Source organism: Oncorhynchus masou, chromosome 30 (genome assembly GCF_036934945.1).
Source record: "Oncorhynchus masou masou isolate Uvic2021 chromosome 30, UVic_Omas_1.1, whole genome shotgun sequence".
Lineage (NCBI taxonomy): Eukaryota > Metazoa > Chordata > Actinopteri > Salmoniformes > Salmonidae > Oncorhynchus > Oncorhynchus masou.
Genome location: NC_088241.1, coordinates 7300448 through 7324949, shown reverse-complemented (window position 1 = coordinate 7324949; position 24502 = coordinate 7300448). Strand labels below are relative to the sequence as shown.

The window sequence follows — 24502 nt, the reverse complement described above, 5'->3', positions numbered from 1 at the left end:
AGTAAACTGTAGTAACAAAACAAACAGCAAACAAAACCACCCCTCACTACTATAACCTCCATCCTAGAAATAAATAATGGGGAGAGGGGGCAAAAAAAGGAAAAGCTGTAGAAGTATGTTACAGTACAGAGGAAAGAGGACTGTCTCTATACGGACACAGGCCAGTATGATTTAGTAGACCTTCTCTCAGAGTGCAATACTCTCATCATTATACCTTCAACATACAGTATAGAACATATGCCAAGAACATCTACCATCTAATAAATGACTACAGACACAGCAGAGATGACCGTGCTATGATACAAGGCTACTTAGTCTGCTGGAGACGGATTGATGAATGGTAATGTACATGTACGTCATTCATCTATAGTGGAGGTTGGTGGGAAATACAGTGAGGTCCACAAGCATTTGGACAGTGATACGTTTTTTTGCTGTTGAAATGATACAATGACTAGGAGGTTAAAGTGCAGACTGGCAAGTCCCATCTCTTTAGTCAGTGATAGATGTGTGACAACAAATTCTAACGAAATGTAGCCCCCCTGTTTATGGTAATGCGACAATGTTTTTAGCAATCTTCCAGTTGGGCCACATAATGTGAGCTCCATGTATTGGGACAGCGACATGTTTTGGCTCTGTACTCCAGCACTTTGGATTTGACATGATACAATGCCTATGATGTTAAAGTGCAGACTGTCAGCTTTAATATGAGGGTATTCATCCATATCGGGTGAACCGTTTAGACAGAACAGCACTTTTTGTACATAAAATGGGGGGATAAGAAGGAAGGAAGGAAAAGGATTTGGACAAATTGTGTAGCTTGTGACTCTACAACATTGTTGGATACATTTGCAGTTTGTTTTGGTTGTATTTCAGATTATTTTGTGCCCAATGGAAATGAATGGTAAATCATGTGCTGTGATGAGTCAATTTAAGAATACAATATGTTTCTAAACACTTTTTTTTTTCATTCATGTGAATGCTACCATGACGACAGATAAACCTGAATGAAAAAGGAGTAATGATTAGTGAGAAAGTTACAGATGCACTAAGATCATATCCCCAAGACATGCTAACCTCTCACCAATAACAGGGGAGATTAGCTTGTTAATATTTTAGTCTTTTAGCAAACGCTTTCAAATCCTATGTGCTGGATTACAGAGCTAAAACAACCAAAATGTGTCACTGTCCCAATACTTGTGGACCTCACTGCTCTCTGAAAAGACTGCTGGTTCGTATCTCACCTTAGTGAGGGTCTGTTACATTTTATGAAGACGTTCTCTTCCCATGAAAGTCTGAAAAAAATGTCATGCTAGGCTCCTATGCTAAAAATGGAGGCAATTTCTCTCTCAGTCTGCAACAAAATCCCCAGTATCTGTCATTTCATGTCATGAAAACAAAATCAAGACAGAGTGTTTGTGTGTGAGAACGCTCCAGTCAGCATGCGCTGGGTGTGCAACAGTCATAACCGGCGCTTTAGATTAGGATTATGAGCTGCTGCAGCACTGGAAAAGTTCTGGCACATCAAGCCTTTTTCCATTTAAACACAAATTAGATCATTATTTTTGATATGTAGCTATCCACTATAGCATAATGATACAGCAATATGACGTGTACTTCCTCATTCAGCTGAGATCATCATAAATCCTCTCCTTCCTTATCATACGGAATTACAATATTAACGTCATCTATTCATGTCATAGACATTATATTAACATTACTGTTAAATCTATATACGTCAACACACAGTGACAAACAATGAAACAAATATCTTGGGTAATTACATGACTTGTATGGGGATATCTCATATTGCTGCCCTCCTGAGCTCTGCTTCTGTGACTCGGTGGGTACCTGTGTCAGAAAGTCCATATTGATGTCAAGCGAGAGCATTGTGGATTTACAGTGGGGCCCATAAAGGCCATCCTATCTGATGTGTGAGATTACAGTGGGGCCCATGAAGGCCATCCTATCTCATGTGTGAGATTACAGTGGGGCCCATAAAGGCCATCCTATCTGATGTGTGAGATTACAGTGGGGCCCATAAAGGCCATCCTATCTGATGTGTGAGATTACAGTGGGGCCCATAAAGACCATCCTATCTGATGTGTGAGATATTTCATGGTGAGGACCACGTGTAATCCTCCTTATAAAATGATAGAAGCGTTGGAGAAACGATGAAAGCTGAAGCCTTTTATTAAAAAGAAAACAGAGGACATTTTATGGGCGACTCAAGTCCAACCCTGATAAAACTCACTCTAAATAATATTGACGGTACACACTCTGGGAACATTTTTACAATCAGCTTTTCTTTCAACTTCTCATTGTAAACAGGATAAATGCTTTACCATACAACTGCTGCTTGCTTCACTGGCTTCGCTGTACGATTTCAACATTCTGCTCTTCCAAACTAAGAAGCACCTCTCAAAGCTTAAGGGCGACACATCCGATCCTTCACTAAACTCTGTTCAAATCAATTCATATGTAGATCATTCAAGTAAATGAAACAATATTTCGGTCCATTTAACAAGAATAGCCCCGGCACTGAGGAAACAGCAAAAACTATACATCTTGATTTAACTCAACACTATTTATTTATTTTTTATTTCGCCTTGACTAACTGAAAATCCTACCATCTTTCAGTCTAACTCTGTCTCAGTCTCTAATACATTCTATCACAAAGCCTCTCCTTTCTACCCTCTTCCTCCGCTACAGTCCCTTCTATGAGATGGTCTCCTCTAGGATGAACTCTATGGTGTGTGGTACGTCCTGTCGATCTACCACAGTGACCGAGGGGATCTCATGTCCCTCCATGATGGCAGACAGGGAGGGGACAGAGATGGCCTGACCACCCAAGAACACCACCTGGGAGGACCCAGCCTGCCCAGAAAACATAGTCCCAGAGGAGTGCTCTGAGACGGGCACGGCCGGCACCATCACCCCCTCTGTGGTTCCATCCGCCTGGACGAGCAGAATGGTCTGCACCGCCGACTCCCCCTCGCCACCCAATCCCGTCCCTGTAGACAAGAGCACCCTTGCCTCTTCCGCCTCTACGTCGTTGGCCGTGGTTCCACCCGTCCCGTCGTCGTGGAGACGGATGTGTTTGTCGAGGTTGGAGCGTGAGCGGAAGGCTGAGGGGCAGCGGTGGCAGGTGTAGGGCGTCTCTCCACTGTGGATGCGGGCGTGCTCAGTAAGACGGCCGGCCACACTGAAGGCTTTACCACACACCCAGCAGCAGAAGGGCCGCAGGCCGCTGTGGATACGCTCATGGTCCTTGAGGTGGGGCAGCTGGCGGAAACGCTTCCCACACGTAGAACACTGAGAGAGGAGGAGGAGGGGACATGTGGGGGACAGACAGGGCAGAGAGTGGGAGGAGGGGAAAGAGTGAAGAAAGGGGAAGAGGAGAGAGTGAACGGAAAGAAAGAGGGAGGAGAAGTTGAATAGGAGGAAGAAGAGTGGCGGGGAGAAGGATGGGTAGGATCGGAAAACATAACGAGAGAGAACAAGGACAAGAGGAGAAGAGCGGACATTAAAATTCTAGATTTCATATCTTGAAAACTGTTATGAAAAAATATTTTCTGAAACACTTCCCCAAATTTGTAGACAGAGCACTTCTGGCTGAAGAGGCAGAAGAATAGGAGGGGTAGAAAAACAATGTGTGAGAAGAGAGAGATCTAGGGAGGGCAGAGGACAATGGTAGGTAGAGATAAAGAACAGAAAGAGGGACACAGGGGACCGAACAGAAAAAAAGAAGCTGACAGAACAGAGCTGCACTACTGTAGGACATTCATCTTTTTCCACACAGCAGTGTTACCTGCCTGTCTGCCATACTGAATGACCACAGAAACAACGCCTACCATTAGTAGAACCAAAGGGAATCGGCAAGGACATTCTCACCAATAACTTTACAGCTTTGATTAAATTTTTATTGAACTATAGAAGCCTGGGGCTGTTCTGCCACAAATTGTGCCACAGTGAGCAGAGGCTGGTTGGTCTTGTGTTAAGGGCCTTCCTGCCTTTGCGGGCGGTGCCCAGTAGCGCTGGGTCCCAGAATAGTAACACAGAGGGATATGGCAGGCTCTAACTCAGCCCCACTCATTAATCATAGGAAGTGTAGAGGGAGGGAGGACACCATCGGGCATAATACACTGGGGTGACCACAACCACAGCTTGTATTTTTTAGATGAGATGATTAGATAAGTTTATTAGTATTAGTATACATATTTACAACTGTAACAATGATCCATTTCCATTGGGGGGTGGGGCAGGGTGAATGTCCATTGGGGGAGCAGCAGGGGGAAGTGAGAAGTGAATGAAACAATAAAAGGCACAACCAGTCTTGTCCAGACTTCATCTTCTGCTAAAAAATGTGACAATCTAATTGATCCCTTGTAGTAGACTGTTTTAAATCACCTCAGAACAAGACACACCATAACGAACGTCAGTCATGTGCAGTAGATAACCCACCACACACACACACACAATCAATCATCTCCACCTCCCCACCCCCTTACCTCAAAGGGCCTCTCATCGGTGTGGATCCTCATGTGGACGTTGAAGGTGGAGGTGTAGGCAAAGTCCTTCCCACAGATCTGGCAGTGGAACCTCTTGGAGCCGCGGCCCTTCCCCAGAGTCCCCTGGCAGTGGGCCACAATGTGCTCCCCGAGGGCCGAGCTGGAGGCGAAGCGCCGTCTGCAGGGGGACAGGGGGCAGCGCAGGGGGGTCTGACCCGTATGGGACAGCCGATGGAGGTCCAGACCCTCCTGGGTCATACAGCAATGACCACACATATCACACTCCACCTGGATGGCAAGAGAGAGGGACACATCTATAAGGTATAACCAGTGAAGAAAAGATGAAAGGATCCTACTATTACAGTATCCATGTCTATAAGGACAGTATCTGTAGAGTAAGATTCTACTATTACAGTATCAATGTCTATAAGGTATAACTAGTGTAGAGTAAGATCCTACTATTACAGTATCCATGTCTATAAGGTACAGTTTCTGCAGAGTAAGATTCTTCTATTTCAGTATCCATGTCTATTAGGTACAGTATCTGTAGAGTAAGATTCTACTATTACAGTATCCATGTCTATAAGGTACAGTATCTGTAGAGTAAGATTCTACTATTACAGTATCCATGTCTATAAGGTATAACTAGTGTAGAGTAAGATCCTACTATTACAGTATCTATGACTATAAGGTACAGTATCTGTAGAGTAAGATTCTACTATTACAGCATCCATGTCTATAAGGTACAGTATCTGCAGAGTAAGATCCTACTATTACAGTATCCATGTCTATAAGGACAGTATCTGTAGAGTACGATTCTACTATTACAGCATCCATGTCTATAACGTATAACTAGTGTAGAGTAAGATTCTACTATTACAGTATCTATAATTACAGATATCTGCAGAGTAAGATCCTACTATTACAGTATCCATGTCTATAAGGTACAGTATCTGTAGAGTAAGATTCTACTATTACAGTATCTATGTCTATAAGGTACAGTATCTGTAAAGTAAGATTCTACTATTACAGCATCCATGTCTAGAAGGTACAGTATCTGTAAAGTAAGATTCTACTATTTCAGTATCCATGTCTAGAAGGTACAGTATCTGTAGAGTAAGATCCTACTATTACAGTATCTATTTATATAAGGTATAACTAGTGTAGAGTACGATTCTACTATTACAGTATCTAGGTCTATAAGGTACAGTATCTGTAGAGTAAGATCCTACTATTACAGTATCCATGCCTATAAAGTACAGTTTCTGCAGAGTAAGATTCTTCTATTTCAGTATCCATGTCTATTAGGTACAGTATCTGTAGAGTAAGATTCTACTATTACAGTATCCATGTCTATAAGGTACAGTATCTATTTCTAGAAGGTATAACTAGTGTAGAGTAAGATTCTACTATTACAGTATCTATGTCTATAATGTATAACTAGTGTAGAGTAAGATTCTACTATTACAGTATCCATGTCTATAAGGTACAGTATCTGTAGAGTAAGATTCTACTATTACAGTATCCATGTCTATAAGGTACAGTATCTATTTATATAAGGTATAACTAGTGTAGAGTAAGATTCTACTATTACAGTATCTATAAGGTACAGATATCTGCAGAGTAAGATTCTACTATTACAGTATCCATGTCTATAAGGTACAGTATCTGTAGAGTAAGATTCTTCTATTACAGTATCCATGTTTATAAGGTACAGTATCTGTAGAGTAAGATTCTACTATTACAGCATCCATGTCGATAAGGTACAGTATCTGTAGAGTAAGATTCTACTATTACAGTATCTATGTCTATAAGGTACAGTATCTGTAGAGTAAGATCCTACTATTACAGTATCTATTTCTATAAGGTATAACTAGTGTAGAGTAAGATTCTACTATTACAGTATCCATGTCTATAAGGTACAGTATCTATTTATATAAGGTATAACTAGTGTAGAGTAAGATTCTACTATTACAGTATCTATAAGGTACAGATATCTGCAGAGTAAGATTCTACTATTACAGTATCCATGTCTATAAGGTACAGTATCTGTAGAGTAAGATTCTTCTATTACAGTATCCATGTTTATAAGGTACAGTATCTGTAGAGTAAGATCCTACTATTACAGTATCTATTTCTATAAGGTACAGTATCTGTAGAGTAAGATTCTACTATTACTGTATCTATAAGGTATAACTAGTGTAGAGTAAGATTCTACTATTACAGTATCCATGTCTATAAGGTACAGTATCTATTTATATAAGGTATAACTAGTGTAGAGTAAGATTCTACTATTACAGTATCTATAAGGTACAGATATCTGCAGAGTAAGATTCTACTATTACAGTATCCATGTCTATAAGGTACAGTATCTGTAGAGTAAGATTCTTCTATTACAGTATCCATGTTTATAAGGTACAGTATCTGTAGAGTAAGATCCTACTATTACAGTATCTATTTCTATAAGGTACAGTATCTGTAGAGTAAGATTCTACTATTACTGTATCTATAAGGTATAACTAGTGTAGAGTAAGATTCTACTATTTCAGTATCCATGTCTATTAGGTACAGTATCTGTAGAGTAAGATTCTACTATTACAGTATCCATGTCTATAAGGTACAGTATCTATTTCTAGAAGGTATAACTAGTGTAGAGTAAGATTCTACTATTACAGTATCTATGTCTATAATGTATAACTAGTGTAGAGTAAGATTCTACTATTACAGTATCCATGTCTATAAGGTACAGTATCTGTAGAGTAAGATTCTACTATTACAGTATCCATGTCTATAAGGTACAGTATCTATTTATATAAGGTATAACTAGTGTAGAGTAAGATTCTACTATTACAGTATCTATAAGGTACAGATATCTGCAGAGTAAGATTCTACTATTACAGTATCCATGTCTATAAGGTACAGTATCTGTAGAGTAAGATTCTTCTATTACAGTATCCATGTTTATAAGGTACAGTATCTGTAGAGTAAGATTCTACTATTACAGCATCCATGTCGATAAGGTACAGTATCTGTAGAGTAAGATTCTACTATTACAGTATCTATGTCTATAAGGTACAGTATCTGTAGAGTAAGATCCTACTATTACAGTATCTATTTCTATAAGGTATAACTAGTGTAGAGTAAGATTCTACTATTACAGTATCCATGTCTATAAGGTACAGTATCTATTTATATAAGGTATAACTAGTGTAGAGTAAGATTCTACTATTACAGTATCTATAAGGTACAGATATCTGCAGAGTAAGATTCTACTATTACAGTATCCATGTCTATAAGGTACAGTATCTGTAGAGTAAGATTCTTCTATTACAGTATCCATGTTTATAAGGTACAGTATCTGTAGAGTAAGATCCTACTATTACAGTATCTATTTCTATAAGGTACAGTATCTGTAGAGTAAGATTCTACTATTACTGTATCTATAAGGTATAACTAGTGTAGAGTAAGATTCTACTATTACAGTATCCATGTCTATAAGGTACAGTATCTATTTATATAAGGTATAACTAGTGTAGAGTAAGATTCTACTATTACAGTATCTATAAGGTACAGATATCTGCAGAGTAAGATTCTACTATTACAGTATCCATGTCTATAAGGTACAGTATCTGTAGAGTAAGATTCTTCTATTACAGTATCCATGTTTATAAGGTACAGTATCTGTAGAGTAAGATCCTACTATTACAGTATCTATTTCTATAAGGTACAGTATCTGTAGAGTAAGATTCTACTATTACTGTATCTATAAGGTATAACTAGTGTAGAGTAAGATTCTACTATTGCAGTATCTATGTCTATAAGGTACAGTATCTGTAGAGTAAGATTCTACTATTTCAGTATCCATGTCTAGAAGGTACAGTATCTGTAGAGTAAGATTCTACTATTACAGTATCCATGTTTATAAGGTACAGTATCTGTAGAGTAAGATTCTACTATTACAGCATCCATGTCTAGAAGGTACAGTATCTGTAGAGTAAGATCCTACTATTACAGTATCCATGTCTATAAGGTATAACTAGTGTAGAGTAAGATTCTACTATTACAGTATCTATAAGGAACAGATATCTGCAGAGTAAGATTCTACTATTACAGTATCCATGTCTATAAGGTACAGTATCTGTAGAGTAAGATCCTACTATTACAGTATCTATTTCTATAAGGTATAACTAGTGTAGAGTAAGATTCTACTATTACAGTATCCATGTCTATAAGGTACAGTATCTATTTATATAAGGTATAACTAGTGTAGAGTAAGATTCTACTATTACAGTATCTATAAGGTACAGATATCTGCAGAGTAAGATTCTACTATTACAGTATCCATGTCTATAAGGTACAGTATCTGTAGAGTAAGATTCTTCTATTACAGTATCCATGTTTATAAGGTACAGTATCTGTAGAGTAAGATCCTACTATTACAGTATCTATTTCTATAAGGTACAGTATCTGTAGAGTAAGATTCTACTATTACTGTATCTATAAGGTATAACTAGTGTAGAGTAAGATTCTACTATTGCAGTATCTATGTCTATAAGGTACAGTATCTGTAGAGTAAGATTCTACTATTTCAGTATCCATGTCTAGAAGGTACAGTATCTGTAGAGTAAGATTCTACTATTACAGTATCCATGTTTATAAGGTACAGTATCTGTAGAGTAAGATTCTACTATTACAGCATCCATGTCTAGAAGGTACAGTATCTGTAGAGTAAGATCCTACTATTACAGTATCCATGTCTATAAGGTATAACTAGTGTAGAGTAAGATTCTACTATTACAGTATCTATAAGGAACAGATATCTGCAGAGTAAGATTCTACTATTACAGTATCCATGTCTATAAGGTACAGTATCTGTAGAGTAAGATTCTACTATTACAGTATCCATGTCTATAAGGTATAACTAGTGTAGAGTAAGATTCTACTATTACAGTATCTAGGTCTATAAGGTACAGTATCTGTAGAGTAAGATCCTACTATTACAGTATCTATAAGGTATAACTAGTGTAGAGTAAGATCCTACTATTACAGTATCTATTTCTAGAAGGTATAACTAGTGTAGAGTAAGATTCTACTATTACAGTATCTAGGACTATAAGGTACAGTATCTGTAGAGTAAGATTCTACTATTACAGTATCCATGTCTATAAGGTATAACTAGTGTAGAGTAAGATCCTACTATTACAGTATCTATGACTATAAGGTATAACTAGTGTAGAGTAAGATCCTACTATTACAGTATCTAGGTCTATAAGGTACAGTATCTGTAGAGTAAGATCCTACTATTTCAGTATCCATGTCTAGAAGGTACAGTATCTGTAGAGTAAGATTCTACTATTACAGTATCCATGTCTATAAGGTACAGTATCTGTAGAGTAAGATTCTACTATTACTGTATCTATAAGGTATAACTAGTGTAGAGTAAGATTCTACTATTGCAGTATCTATGTCTATAAGGTACAGTATCTGTAGAGTAAGATTCTACTATTACTGTATCTATAAGGTATAACTAGTGTAGAGTAAGATCCTACTATTTCAGTATCCATGTCTAGAAGGTACAGTATCTGTAGAGTAAGATTCTACTATTACAGTATCCATGTCTATAAGGTACAGTATCTGTAGAGTAAGATCCTACTATTACAGTATCTATTTCTATAAGGTACAGTATCTGTAGAGTAAGATTCTACTATTACTGTATCTATAAGGTATAACTAGTGTAGAGTAAGATTCTACTATTGCAGTATCTATGTCTATAAGGTACAGTATCTGTAGAGTAAGATTCTACTATTTCAGTATCCATGTCTAGAAGGTACAGTATCTGTAGAGTAAGATTCTACTATTACAGTATCCATGTCTATAAGGTACAGTATCTGTAGAGTAAGATTCTACTATTACAGTATCCATGTCTATAAGGTATAACTAGTGTAGAGTAAGATTCTACTATTACAGTATCCATGTCTATAAGGTATAACTAGTGTAGAGTAAGATTCTACTATTACAGTATCCATGTCTATAAGGTATAACTAGTGTAGAGTAAGATTCTACTATTACAGTATCTATAAGGTACAGATATCTGCAGAGTAAGATTCTACTATTACAGTATCCATGTTTATAAGGTACAGTATCTGCAGAGTAAGATCCTACTATTACAGTATCCATGTCTATAAGGACAGTATCTGTAGAGTACGATTCTACTATTACAGCATCCATGTCTATAACGTATAACTAGTGTAGAGTAAGATTCTACTATTACAGTATCTATAATTACAGATATCTGCAGAGTAAGATCCTACTATTACAGTATCCATGTCTATAAGGTACAGTATCTGTAGAGTAAGATTCTACTATTACAGTATCTATGTCTATAAGGTACAGTATCTGTAAAGTAAGATTCTACTATTACAGCATCCATGTCTAGAAGGTACAGTATCTGTAAAGTAAGATTCTACTATTTCAGTATCCATGTCTAGAAGGTACAGTATCTGTAGAGTAAGATCCTACTAATACAGTATCTATTTATATAAGGTATAACTAGTGTAGAGTAAGATTCTACTATTACAGTATCTATGTCTATAAGGTACAGTATCTGTAAAGTAAGATTCTCCTATTACAGCATCCATGTCTAGAAGGTACAGTATCTGTAAAGTAAGATTCTACTATTTCAGTATCCATGTCTAGAAGGTACAGTATCTGTAGAGTAAGATCCTACTATTACAGTATCTATTTATATAAGGTATAACTAGTGTAGAGTACGATTCTACTATTACAGTATCTATGTCTATAAGGTACAGTATCTGTAGAGTAAGATCCTACTATTACAGTATCCATGTCTATAAAGTACAGTTTCTGCAGAGTAAGATTCTTCTATTTCAGTATCCATGTCTATTAGGTACAGTATCTGTAGAGTAAGATTCTACTATTACAGTATCCATGTCTATAAGGTACAGTATCTATTTCTAGAAGGTATAACTAGTGTAGAGTAAGATTCTACTATTACAGTATCTATGTCTATAATGTATAACTAGTGTAGAGTAAGATTCTACTATTACAGTATCCATGTCTAAAAGGTATAACTAGTGTAGAGTAAGATTCTACTATTACAGTATCCATGTCTATAAGGTACAGTATCTGTAGAGTAAGATTCTACTATTACAGTATCCATGTCTATAAGGTACAGTATCTATTTATATAAGGTATAACTAGTGTAGAGTAAGATTCTACTATTACAGTATCTATAAGGTACAGATATCTGCAGAGTAAGATTCTACTATTACAGTATCCATGTCTATAAGGTACAGTATCTGTAGAGTAAGATTCTTCTATTACAGTATCCATGTTTATAAGGTACAGTATCTGTAGAGTAAGATTCTACTATTACAGCATCCATGTCGATAAGGTACAGTATCTGTAGAGTAAGATTCTACTATTACAGTATCTATGTCTATAAGGTACAGTATCTGTAGAGTAAGATCCTACTATTACAGTATCTATTTCTATAAGGTATAACTAGTGTAGAGTAAGATTCTACTATTACAGTATCCATGTCTATAAGGTACAGTATCTATTTATATAAGGTATAACTAGTGTAGAGTAAGATTCTACTATTACAGTATCTATAAGGTACAGATATCTGCAGAGTAAGATTCTACTATTACAGTATCCATGTCTATAAGGTACAGTATCTGTAGAGTAAGATTCTTCTATTACAGTCTCCATGTTTATAAGGTACAGTATCTGTAGAGTAAGATCCTACTATTACAGTATCTATTTCTATAAGGTACAGTATCTGTAGAGTAAGATTCTACTATTACTGTATCTATAAGGTATAACTAGTGTAGAGTAAGATTATACTATTGCAGTATCTATGTCTATAAGGTACAGTATCTGTAGAGTAAGATTCTACTATTTCAGTATCCATGTCTAGAAGGTACAGTATCTGTAGAGTAAGATTCTACTATTACAGTATCCATGTTTATAAGGTACAGTATCTGTAGAGTAAGATTCTACTATTACAGCATCCATGTCGATAAGGTACAGTATCTGTAGAGTAAGATTCTACTATTACAGTAACTATGTCTATAAGGTACAGTATCTGTAGAGTAAGATCCTACTATTACAGTATCCATGTCTATAAGGTATAACTAGTGTAGAGTAAGATTCTACTATTACAGTATCTATAAGGAACAGATATCTGCAGAGTAAGATTCTACTATTACAGTATCCATGTCTATAAGGTACAGTATCTGTAGAGTAAGATTCTACTATTACAGTATCCATGTCTATAAGGTATAACTAGTGTAGAGTAAGATTCTACTATTACAGTATCTAGGTCTATAAGGTACAGTATCTGTAGAGTAAGATCCTACTATTACAGTATCTATAAGGTATAACTAGTGTAGAGTAAGATCCTACTATTACAGTATCTATTTCTAGAAGGTATAACTAGTGTAGAGTAAGATTCTACTATTACAGTATCTAGGACTATAAGGTATAACTAGTGTAGAGTAAGATCCTACTATTACAGTATCTAGGTCTATAAGGTACAGTATCTGTAGAGTAAGATCCTACTATTTCAGTATCCATGTCTAGAAGGTACAGTATCTGTAGAGTAAGATTCTACTATTACAGTATCCATGTCTATAAGGTACAGTATCTGTAGAGTAAGATCCTACTATTACAGTATCTATTTCTATAAGGTACAGTATCTGTAGAGTAAGATTCTACTATTACTGTATCTATAAGGTATAACTAGTGTAGAGTAAGATTCTACTATTGCAGTATCTATGTCTATAAGGTACAGTATCTGTAGAGTAAGATTCTACTATTTCAGTATCCATGTCTAGAAGGTACAGTATCTGTAGAGTAAGATTCTACTATTACAGTATCCATGTCTATAAGGTACAGTATCTGTAGAGTAAGATTCTACTATTACAGTATCCATGTCTATAAGGTATAACTAGTGTAGAGTAAGATTCTACTATTACAGTATCCATGTCTATAAGGTATAACTAGTGTAGAGTAAGATTCTACTATTACAGTATCTATAAGGTACAGATATCTGCAGAGTAAGATTCTACTATTACAGTATCCATGTTTATAAGGTACAGTATCTGTAGAGTAAGATTCTACTATTACAGCATCCATGTCTATAAGGTACAGTATCTGTAGAGTAAGATTCTACTATTACAGTATCCATGTCTATAAGGTACAGTATCTGTAGAGTAAGATCCTACTATTACAGTATCTATTTCTAGAAGGTATAACTAGTGTAGAGTAAGATTCTACTATTACAGTATCTAGGACTATAAGGTACAGTATCTGTAGAGTAAGATTCTACTATTACAGTATCCATGTCTATAAGGTATAACTAGTGTAGAGTAAGATCCTACTATTACAGTATCTATGACTATAAGGTATAACTAGTGTAGAGTAAGATCCTACTATTACAGTATCTAGGTCTATAAGGTACAGTATCTGTAGAGTAAGATCCTACTATTACAGTATCTATTTATATAAGGTATAACTAGTGTAGAGTAAGATTCTACTATTACAGTATCTAGGTCTATAAGGTACAGTATCTGTAGAGTAAGATTCCACTATTACAGTATCCATGTTTATAAGGTACAGTATCTGTAGAGTAAGATTCTACTATTACAGTATCCATGTCTATAAGGACAGTATCTGCAGAGTAAGATTCTACTATTACAGTATCTAGGTCTATTATCTAGGTCTATATCTAGGTCTACTATACCCGGTTCCGGGTTGGAGCGAGCGGTCGCATCTACACTTCGGTCCGCAGGTAGTATAACTTTTCATTACATTTCATTATAGTACAACGGTTTGATTTGTCTAATCTTAGCAATTTCTTCTTAGCTAGCTACATAGCCGTCTTTGTATCAAAGATAATTGCGTAATTATCGTATTTCGTCGTCCTAACGTAGTCTACACTGCTTTCTGCCCAGCAGCTAGCTAACGTCCACTAGCACAGCAGCTAGCTAACGTCCACTAGCACTGTAGAAACTATTACACTCAACGACTCGATTAGTGTAGTGTTAGCTAGCTACATAGTTGTCTTTGCTGATCGTATTTTGTCGTCCTAACGTAGTCTACACTGCTTTCTGCCCAGCAGCTAGCTAACGTCCACTAGCACAGCAGCTAGCTAACGTCCACTAGCACTGTAGAAACTATTACACTCAATGACTCGATTAGTGTAGTGTTAGCTAGCTACATAGTTGTCTTTGCTGTCTTCGTATCCAAGGTAATTGTGTAGCTTAGAGTGTGTAGACTTAGAGTGATTATCTTAATTTACCGAGGTTAGCTAGCCAGCTATTTGTCGTCCTTAACGTAGGAGTCACTGCTAGCTAGCTAGCCAACAGCTAGCCAACGTCTTCCGAATTGAACTTCAACAACCCGTTCAACATTCCGCCTCGCTCCACAGGTAGTATCACATTTTCATTTCACTTCATTACAGTACAACGGTTTGATTTGTTTGATCGTAGCTAGCTAGCTAGCTACTTAGCCGTCTTTGTATCTAAGACAATTGTGTAGTCTGGAGCGATTTTCTAGGTTAGCTAGCCAGCTATTGTCGTTCTTTTAACGTAACGTTACGTAATCAACACTGCTAGCTAGCCAGCTAGCCCCCGAATAGCAGCACTGTAGAAACTATTACACTCGACGGAACGACTTGATTAGTGTAGTGTCAACAACGTAGCCACTGCCAGCTAGCCTACTCCAGCAGTACTGTATCATTTCAATCATTTTAGTCAATAAGATTCTTGCTACGTAAGCTTAACGTTCTGAACATTCGATAAGTGTAGTCCACTTGTCATTCCAATCTCCTTTGCATTAGCGTAGCCTCTTCTGTAGCCTGTCAACTATGTGTCTATCTATCCCTGTTCTCTCCTCTCTGCACAGACCATACAAACGCTCCACACCGCGTGGCCGCGGCCATCCTAATCTGGTGGTCCCAGCGCGCACGACCCACGTGGAGTTCCAGGTCTCCGGTAGCCTCTGGAACTGCCGATCTGCGGCCAACAAGGCAGAGTTCATCTCAGCCTATGCCTCCCTCCAGTCCCTCGACTTCTTGGCACTGACGGAAACATGGATCACCACAGACAACACTGCTACTCCTACTGCTCTCTCTTCGTCCGCCCACGTGTTCTCGCACACCCGAGAGCTTCTGGTCAGCGGGGTGGTGGCACCGGGATCCTCATCTCTCCCAAGTGGTCATTCTCTCTTTCTCCCCTTACCCATCTGTCTATCGCCTCCTTTGAATTCCATGCTGTCACAGTTACCAGCCCTTTCAAGCTTAACATCCTTATCATTTATCGCCCTCCAGGTTCCCTCGGAGGGTTCATCAATGAGCTTGATGCCTTGATAAGCTCCTTTCCTGAGGACGGCTCACCTCTCACAGTCCTGGGCGACTTTAACCTCCCCACGTCTACCTTTGACTCATTCCTCTCTGCCTCCTTCTTTCCACTCCTCTCCTCTTTTGACCTCACCCTCTCACCTTCCCCCCTACTCACAAGGCAGGCAATACGCTCGACCTCATCTTTACTAGATGCTGTTCTTCCACTAACCTCATTGCAACTCCCCTCCAAGTCTCCGACCACTACCTTGTATCCTTTTCCCTCTCGCTCTCATCCAACACTTCCCACACTGCCCCTACTCGGATGGTATCGCGCCGTCCCAACCTTCGCTCTCTCTCCCCCGCTACTCTCTCCTCGTCCATCCTATCATCTCTTCCCTCTGCTCATACCTTCTCCAACCTATCTCCTGATTCTGCCTCCTCAACCCTCCTCTCTTCCCTTTCTGCATCCTTTGACTCTCTATGTCCCCTATCCTCCAGGCCGGCTCGATCCTCCCCTCCCGCTCCGTGGCTCGACGACTCACTGCGAGCTCACAGAACAGTGCTCCGGGCAGCCGAGCGGAAATGGAGGAAAACTCGCCTCCCTGCGGACCTGGCATCCTTTCACTCCCTCCTCTCTACATTTTCCTCCTCTGTCTCTGCTGCTAAAGCCACTTTCTTCCACTCTAAATTCCAAGCATCTGCCTCTAACCCTAGGAAGCTCTTTGCCACCTTCCCCTCCCTCCTGAATCCTCCTCCTCCTCCCCCTCCCCCCCCCTCCTCCCTCTCTGCAGATGACTTCGTCAACCATTTTGAAAAGAAGGTCGACGACATCCGATCCTCGTTTGCTAAGTCAAACGACACCGCTGGTTCTGCTCACACTGCCCTACCCTGTGCTCTGACCTCTTTCTCCCCTCTCTCTCCAGATGAAATCTCGCTTCTTGTGACGGCCGGCCGCCCAACAACCTGCCTGCTTGACCCTATCCCCTCCTCTCTTCTCCAGACCATTTCCGGAGACCTTCTCCCTTACCTCACCTCGCTCATCAACTCATCCCTGACCGCTGGCTACGTCCCTTCCGTCTTCAAGAGAGCGAGAGTTGCACCCCTTCTGAAAAAACCTACACTCGATCCCTCCGATGTCAACAACTACAGACCAGTATCCCTTCTTTCTTTTCTCTCCAAAACTCTTGAACGTGCCGTCCTTGGCCAGCTCTCCCGCTATCTCTCTCAGAATGACCTTCTTGATCCAAATCAGTCAGGTTTCAAGACTAGTCATTCAACTGAGACTGCTCTTCTCTGTATCACGGAGGCGCTCCGCACTGCTAAAGCTAACTCTCTCTCCTCTGCTCTCATCCTTCTAGACCTATCGGCTGCCTTCGACACTGTGAACCATCAGATCCTCCTCTCCACCCTCTCCGAGTTGGGCATCTCCGGCGCGGCCCACGCTTGGATTGCGTCCTACCTGACAGGTCGCTCCTACCAGGTGGCGTGGCGAGAATCTGTCTCCTCGCCACGCGCTCTCACCACTGGTGTCCCCCAGGGCTCTGTTCTAGGCCCTCTCCTATTCTCGCTATACACCAAGTCACTTGGCTCTGTCATAACCTCACATGGTCTCTCCTATCATTGCTATGCAGACGACACACAATTAATCTTCTCCTTTCCCCCTTCTGATGACCAGGTGGCGAATCGCATCTCTGCATGTCTGGCAGACATATCAGTATGGATGACGGATCACCACCTCAAGCTGAACCTCGGCAAGACGGAGCTGCTCTTCCTCCCGGGGAAGGACTGCCCGTTCCATGATCTCGCCATCACGGTTGACAACTCCATTGTTTCCTCCTCCCAGAGCGCTAAGAACCTTGGCGTGATCCTGGACAACACCCTGTCGTTCTCAACTAACATCAAGGCGGTGGCCCGTTCCTGTAGGTTCATGCTCTACAACATCCGCAGAGTACGCCCCTGCCTCACACAGGAAGCGGCGCAGGTCCTAATCCAGGCACTTGTCATCTCCCGTCTGGATTACTGCAACTCGCTGTTGGCTGGGCTCCCTGCCTGCGCCATCAAACCCCTACAACTCATCCAGAACGCCGCAGCCCGTCTGGTGTTCAACCTTCCCAAGTTCTCTCACGTCACCCCGCTCCTCCGCTCTCTCCACTGGCTTCCAGTTGAAGCTCGCATCCGCTACAAGACCATGGTGCTTGCCTACGGAGCTGTGAGGGGAACGGCACCGCAGTACCTCCAGGCTCTGATCAGGCCCTACACCCAAACAAGGGCACTGCGTTCATCCACCTCTGGCCTGCTCGCCTCCCTACCACTGAGGAAGTACAGTTCCCGCTCAGCCCAGTCAAAACTGTTCGCTGCTCTGGCCCCCAATGGTGGAACAAACTCCCTCACGACGCCAGGACAGCGGAGTCAATCACCACCTTCCGGAGACACCTGAAACCCCACCTCTTCAAGGAATACCTAGGATAGGATAAGTAATCCTTCTCACCCCCCCCCTCCCCCTTAATGATTTAGATGCACTATTGTAAAGTGGCTGTTCCACTGGATGTCAGAAGGTGAATTCACCAATTTGTAAGTCGCTCTGGATAAGAGCGTCTGCTAAATGACTTAAATGTAAATGTATAAGGTACAGTATCTGTAGAGTAAGATTCTACTATTACAGCATCCATGTCGATAAGGTACAGTATCTGTAGAGTAAGATCCTACTATTACAGTATCTATTTCTATAAGGTACAGTATCTGTAGAGTAAGATTCTACTATTACAGTATCTATTTCTATAAGGTATAACTAATGTACAGTAAGATTATACTATTACAGTATCTATGTCTATAAGGTACAGTATCTGTAGAGTAAGATTCTACTATTTCAGTATCCATGTCTAGAAGGTACAGTATCTGTAGAGTAAGATTCTACTATTACAGTATCCATGTCTATAAGGTACAGTATCTGTAGAGTAAGATTCTACTATTACAGTATCCATGTCTATAAGGTACAGTATCTGTACAGTAAGATTATACTATTACAGTATCTATGTCTATAAGGTACAGTATCTGTAGAGTAAGATTCTACTATTACAGTATCCATGTCTATAAGGTATAACTAGTGTAGAGTAAGATTCTACTATTACAGTATCTATAAGGTACAGATATCTGCAGAGTAAGATTCTACTATTACAGTATCCATGTTTATAAGGTACAGTATCTGTAGAGTAAGATTCTACTATTACAGCATCCATGTCTATAAGGTACAGTATCTGTAGAGTAAGATTCTACTATTACAGTATCCATGTCTATAAGGTACAGTATCTGTAGAGTAAGATCCTACTATTACAGTATCTATTTCTAGAAGGTATAACTAGTGTAGAGTATAATTCTACTATTACAGTATCTAGGACTATAAGGTATAACTAGTATAGAGTAAGATCCTACTATTACAGTATCTAGGTCTATAAGGTACAGTATCTGTAGAGTAAGATTCTACTATTACAGTATCCATGTCTATAAGGACAGTATCTGCAGAGTAAGATTCTACTATTACAGTATCTAGGTCTATAAGGTACAGTATCTGTAGAGTAAGATCCTACTATTACAGTATCTATTAGGTATAACTAGTGTAGAGTAAGATTCTACTATTACAGTATCTAGGTCTATAATGTACAGTATCTGTAGAGTAAGATTCTACTATTACAATATCCATGTCTATAAGGTACAGTATCTGTAGAGTAAGATTCTACTATTACAGTATCTATGTCTATAAGGACAGTATCTGCAGAGTAAGATTCTACTATTACAGTATCCATGTCTATAAGGTACAGTATCTGTAGAGTAAGATTCTACTATTACAATATTCATGTCTATAAGGTATAACTAGGGTAGAGTAAGATTCTACTATAACAGTATCTATGACTATAAGGTATAACTAGTGTAGAGTAAGATCCTACTATTACAGTATCTATGTCTATAAGGTACAGTATCTGTAGAGTAAGATTATACTATTACAGTATCTATTTATATAAGGTATAACTAGCGTAGATTAAGATTCTACTATTACAGTATCTTTTTTTTCCACCTTTATTTAACCAGGTAGGCTAGTTGAGAACAAGTTCTCATTTGCAACTGCGACCTGGCCAAGATAAAGCATAGCAGTGTGAACAGACAACACAGAGTTACACATTGAGTAAACAATTAATAAGTCAAAAACACAGTAGAAAAAAAGGGGAGTCTATATACATTGTGTGCAAAAGGCAAGAGGAGGTAGGCAAATAATTACAATTTAGCAGATTAAAACTGGAGTGATAAATGATCAGATGGTCATGTACAGGTAGAGATATTGATGTGCAAAAGAGCAGAAAAGTAAATAAATAAAAACGGTATGGAGATGAGGTAGGTATAATTGGTAGGTATAATTATAATCTAGGTCTATAAGGTAAAGTGTCTGTAGAGTAAGATTCTACTATTACAGTATCCATGTCTATAAGGTATAACTAGTGTAGAGTAAGATTCTACTATTACAGTATCCATGTCTATAAGGTACAGTATCTGTAGAGTAAATTTCTACTATTACAGTATCCATATCTATAAGGTATAACTAGTGTAGAGTAAGATTCTACTATTACATTATCTATAAGGTACAGATATATGCAGAGTAAGATTCTACTATTACAGTATCCATGTCTATAAGGTATAACTAGTGTAGAGTAAGATTCTACTATTACAGTATCCATGTCTATAAGGTATAACTAGTGTAGAGTAAGATTCTACTATTACAGTATCCATGTCTATAAGGTACAGTATCTGCAGAGTAAGATTCTACTATTACAGTATCCATGTCTATAAGGTACATTATCTGTAGAGTAAGTTTCTACCATTACAGTATCCATATCTATAAGGTATAACTAGTGTAGAGTAAGATTCTACTATTACAGTATCCATGTCTATAAGGTACAGTATCTGTAGAGTAAATTTCTACTATTACAGTATCCATATCTATAAGGTATAACTAGTGTAGAGTAAGATTCTACTATTACATTATCTATAAGGTACAGATATATGCAGAGTAAGATTCTACTATTACAGTATCCATGTCTATAAGGTATAACTAGTGTAGAGTAAGATTCTACTATTACAGTATCCATGTCTATAAGGTACAGTATCTGCAGAGTAAGATTCTACTATTACAGTATCCATGTCTATAAGGTATAACTAGTGTAGAGTAAGGTCCTACTATTACAGTATCCATGTCTATAAGGTACATTATCTGTAGAGTAAGTTTCTACCATTACAGTATCCATATCTATAAGGTATAACTAGTGTAGAGTAAGATTCTACTATTTCAGTATCTATAAGGTACAGATATCTGCAGAGTAAGATTATACTATTACAGTATCCATGTCTATAAGGTATAACTAGTGTAGAGTAAGGTCCTACTATTACAGTATCCATGTCTATAAGGTACAGTATCTGCAGAGTAAGATTCTACTATTACAGTATCCATGTCTATAAGGTATAACTAGTGTAGAGTAAGATTCTACTATTACAGTATCCATTTATATAAGGTATAACTAGTGTAGAGTAAGATTCTACTATTACAGTATCTATAAGGTACAGATATCTGCAGAGTAAGATTCTACTATTACAGTATCCATGTCTATAAGGTATAACTAGTGTAGAGTAAGATCCTACTATTACAGTATCTATGTCTATACAGTGCCTTCACATATTCACACCCCTCTACTCTTTCCACATTTTGTTGTGTTACAAAGTGGAATTAAAATGGATATAATTGCAATTTTTTTGTCAACGATCTACACTAAATACTCCATTAATCCAGAGAATGCCAGACTTTGATGACAAAGTTTCATGACAAAACTTGCCCACAAGAAGGATCGCCACGCCACCTTCCTATTCAAGTGAGCACAGCACTTGGACAAGAGTCCAAAAATCTCTTGCATGCTGCTGTAATATATATATATATATATATATATTATACCTGGGAAATATGTATACTGTAGCTAAGAAAGTAATACTAAGTGTATGCTGTGTAATTAGCTGTTGGTATCCCATGTGGCTCACCCTAATAATTTGGTCCCTTTCCCCCTCATAACGTTACCTAATTTTCTGACTTGGTGTTGAAATGTCATCATCGAATATTGTAAGAGCTTTCATTGGCAGGGCTTGAAAACTATTATGGACTACAAAGGGAAACGCAGCCGCGAGCTGCCCAGTGACGCGAGATACCAGACAAGCTAAATGCCTTCTATGCTCGCTTCGAGGCAACCAACACTGAAGCATGCATGAGAGCACCAGCTGTTCTGGACGACTGTGTGATAATGCTCTCGGTAGCAGATGTGTGCAAGACCTTTAAACAGATCAACATTCACAAAGCCACAGGGCCAGATGGACGACCAGGGCATGTACTCAAAGCATGCGCGGACCAACTGGCAAGTGTCTTCACTGACATTTTCAACCACTCCCTGACTGAGTCTGCAATACCTACATGTTTCAAGCAGACCACCATAGTCCTTGTGTCCAAGTAAGTGAAGGTAACCTGCCTAAACGATTACTGCCCCATAGGACTCACGTCGGTAGCCATAATGTGCTTTAAAAAGGCTGGTCATGGCTCAAATCAACAGCATCCTACCGGATACCCTAGACCCACTCCAATTCACATACCACCCCACAGACGACACAAACTTAATCGCACTCCACACTGCCCTTTCCCAACTGGAGAAAAGGAAGGTTGGCCTTGAAATACATCCACAGGTACACCTCCAATTGACCGAAATGACGTCAATTAGCCCATCAGAAGCTTCTAAAGCCATGACATAATTTTCTGGAATTTTCCAAGCTGTTTGAAGGCAGTCAACTTAGTGTATGTAAACGTCTGACCCACTGGAATTGTAATACTGTGAATTATAAGTGAAGTAATCTGTCTGTAAACAATTGTCGGAAAACAATTGCACAAAGTAGATGTCCTAACCGACTTGCCAAATCTATAGTTTTTTAAAAAGAAATTTGTGGAGTGGTTGAAAAAAGGAGTTTTAATGACTCCAACCTCAGTGTATGTAAACTTCTGACTTCAACTGTGTGTGTGTGTGTGTGTGTGTGTGTGTGTGTGTGTGTGTGTGTGTGTGTGTGTGTGTGTGTGTGTATACATATATATATATAAAGTGAACGCAAAGAGGAGAGTAGCACAACCATGAGGGGCAACAGTAGGTGGCCAGTAGTTTAGCATGTCTGTTTTCACCTTTACAAGGAAAATCATTCCTATTGTGACATATTGTGGCAGTTAGGAGTTACAGGATATTTTTTTGTTATGTTTGTTTTTAGCTACATTATATATATGCATATATACATATACACACACACATATGGCAATTTAGCAATTTGGATTTGTTATATGTAATGGTTATGATAAAATAGGCCTTGTTGCTCACTGTTGGCATATTGATAAAACGCACACATTTACTGGAGTACTCGTACTTGAACAGTAAAAAAAAAGTTTAAATGCCCATCCCTAGAATGAACCAGGTTTTCCACTAGGATTTTGCCTGTGCTTTGCTACAGTATATCCCGTTTATTTTTTTTATTCTGAAAAACTCCCCAGTCATTAAGATTACAATGAAAACCATAACATGATGCAGCCACCACTATGCTTTAAAATATGGAGAGTGGTACTCAGTAATGTGTTGCATTGGATTTGCCCCAAACATAAAACGTAGTTTTCAGGACAAAAAGTGAATTGTTTTGCCACATTGTTTTTAGTATTACTTTACTGCCTTGTTGCAAACAAGATGCATGTTTTGGAATATTTTTATTATGTACAGGGGCCCTTCTTTTCACTCTGTCAATTAGGTTGGCATTGTAGAGTAAATAAAATGTTGTTAATCCATCCTCAGTTCTCATATCACAGCCATTAAACTCTGTAACTGTTTGAAAGTCACAATTGAACTCATGGTGAAATCCCTGAGCAATTTTCTTCCTCTCTGGCAACTGAGTTCGGAAAGACACCTGAACAAATTCTTATTTACAATGACGGCCTACCGTGGAACCGTGGGTTAACTGCCTTGTTCAAGGGCAGAACGACAGATTTTTACCTTGTCAGCTCGGGGATTCGATCCAGCAACCTTTTGGGTTCCTGGCCCAACTGCCTAACCACCAGGCTACCTGCCGCCCCAATTGATACACCATCCTAAGTGTAATTAATAACTTCACTATGCTCAAAGGGATATTCAGTGTTGCTTTTTCCCCCATTTTTCCCCATCTACAAATTCTTTGCAATGCATTGGTAAACCTCTCTGGTATTTGTGGTTGAATTTGTGTTTGAAATGTACTGCTCGACTGAGGGACCTTACAGAGAAGTCCTTGCAACTTATGTAACTTGTTAAGCAAGTTCTTACACCTGAACTTATTTAGGGGTTGAATACTTATTGACTCAAGACATTTCAGCTTTTCATTTGTAATAAATTTGTTAATATGGGTATTGAGTGTAGGCCAGTGACAAAAAATGTCAAATGTAATATATTTTAAAGCTAAATGTGCGAAAAGTCAAGGGGTGTGAATACTTTCTGAAGGCACTATAAAAGGTATAACTAGTTAAGAGTCAGATCCTACTATTACAGTAGCC

At 38.8% G+C, this 24502-nt stretch overlaps 1 protein-coding gene across 1 annotated transcript in view; it reads right to left on the bottom strand.

The window, feature by feature from the left end:
* Positions 1-2174: 2174 nt before the first annotated feature.
* Positions 2175-24502, bottom strand: part of LOC135521945 (zinc finger protein 574-like) — a 42076-nt gene continuing 19748 nt past the window's right edge. The window contains exons 10-11 of the mRNA XM_064947767.1: positions 4509-4796; positions 2175-3312 (exon numbers count right to left, since the gene is read on the bottom strand). Coding sequence (XP_064803839.1) covers positions 2716-3312; positions 4509-4796 — 885 coding nt within the window. The 3' untranslated portion in view covers positions 2175-2715. The remainder of the gene's footprint in view (positions 3313-4508; positions 4797-24502) is intronic.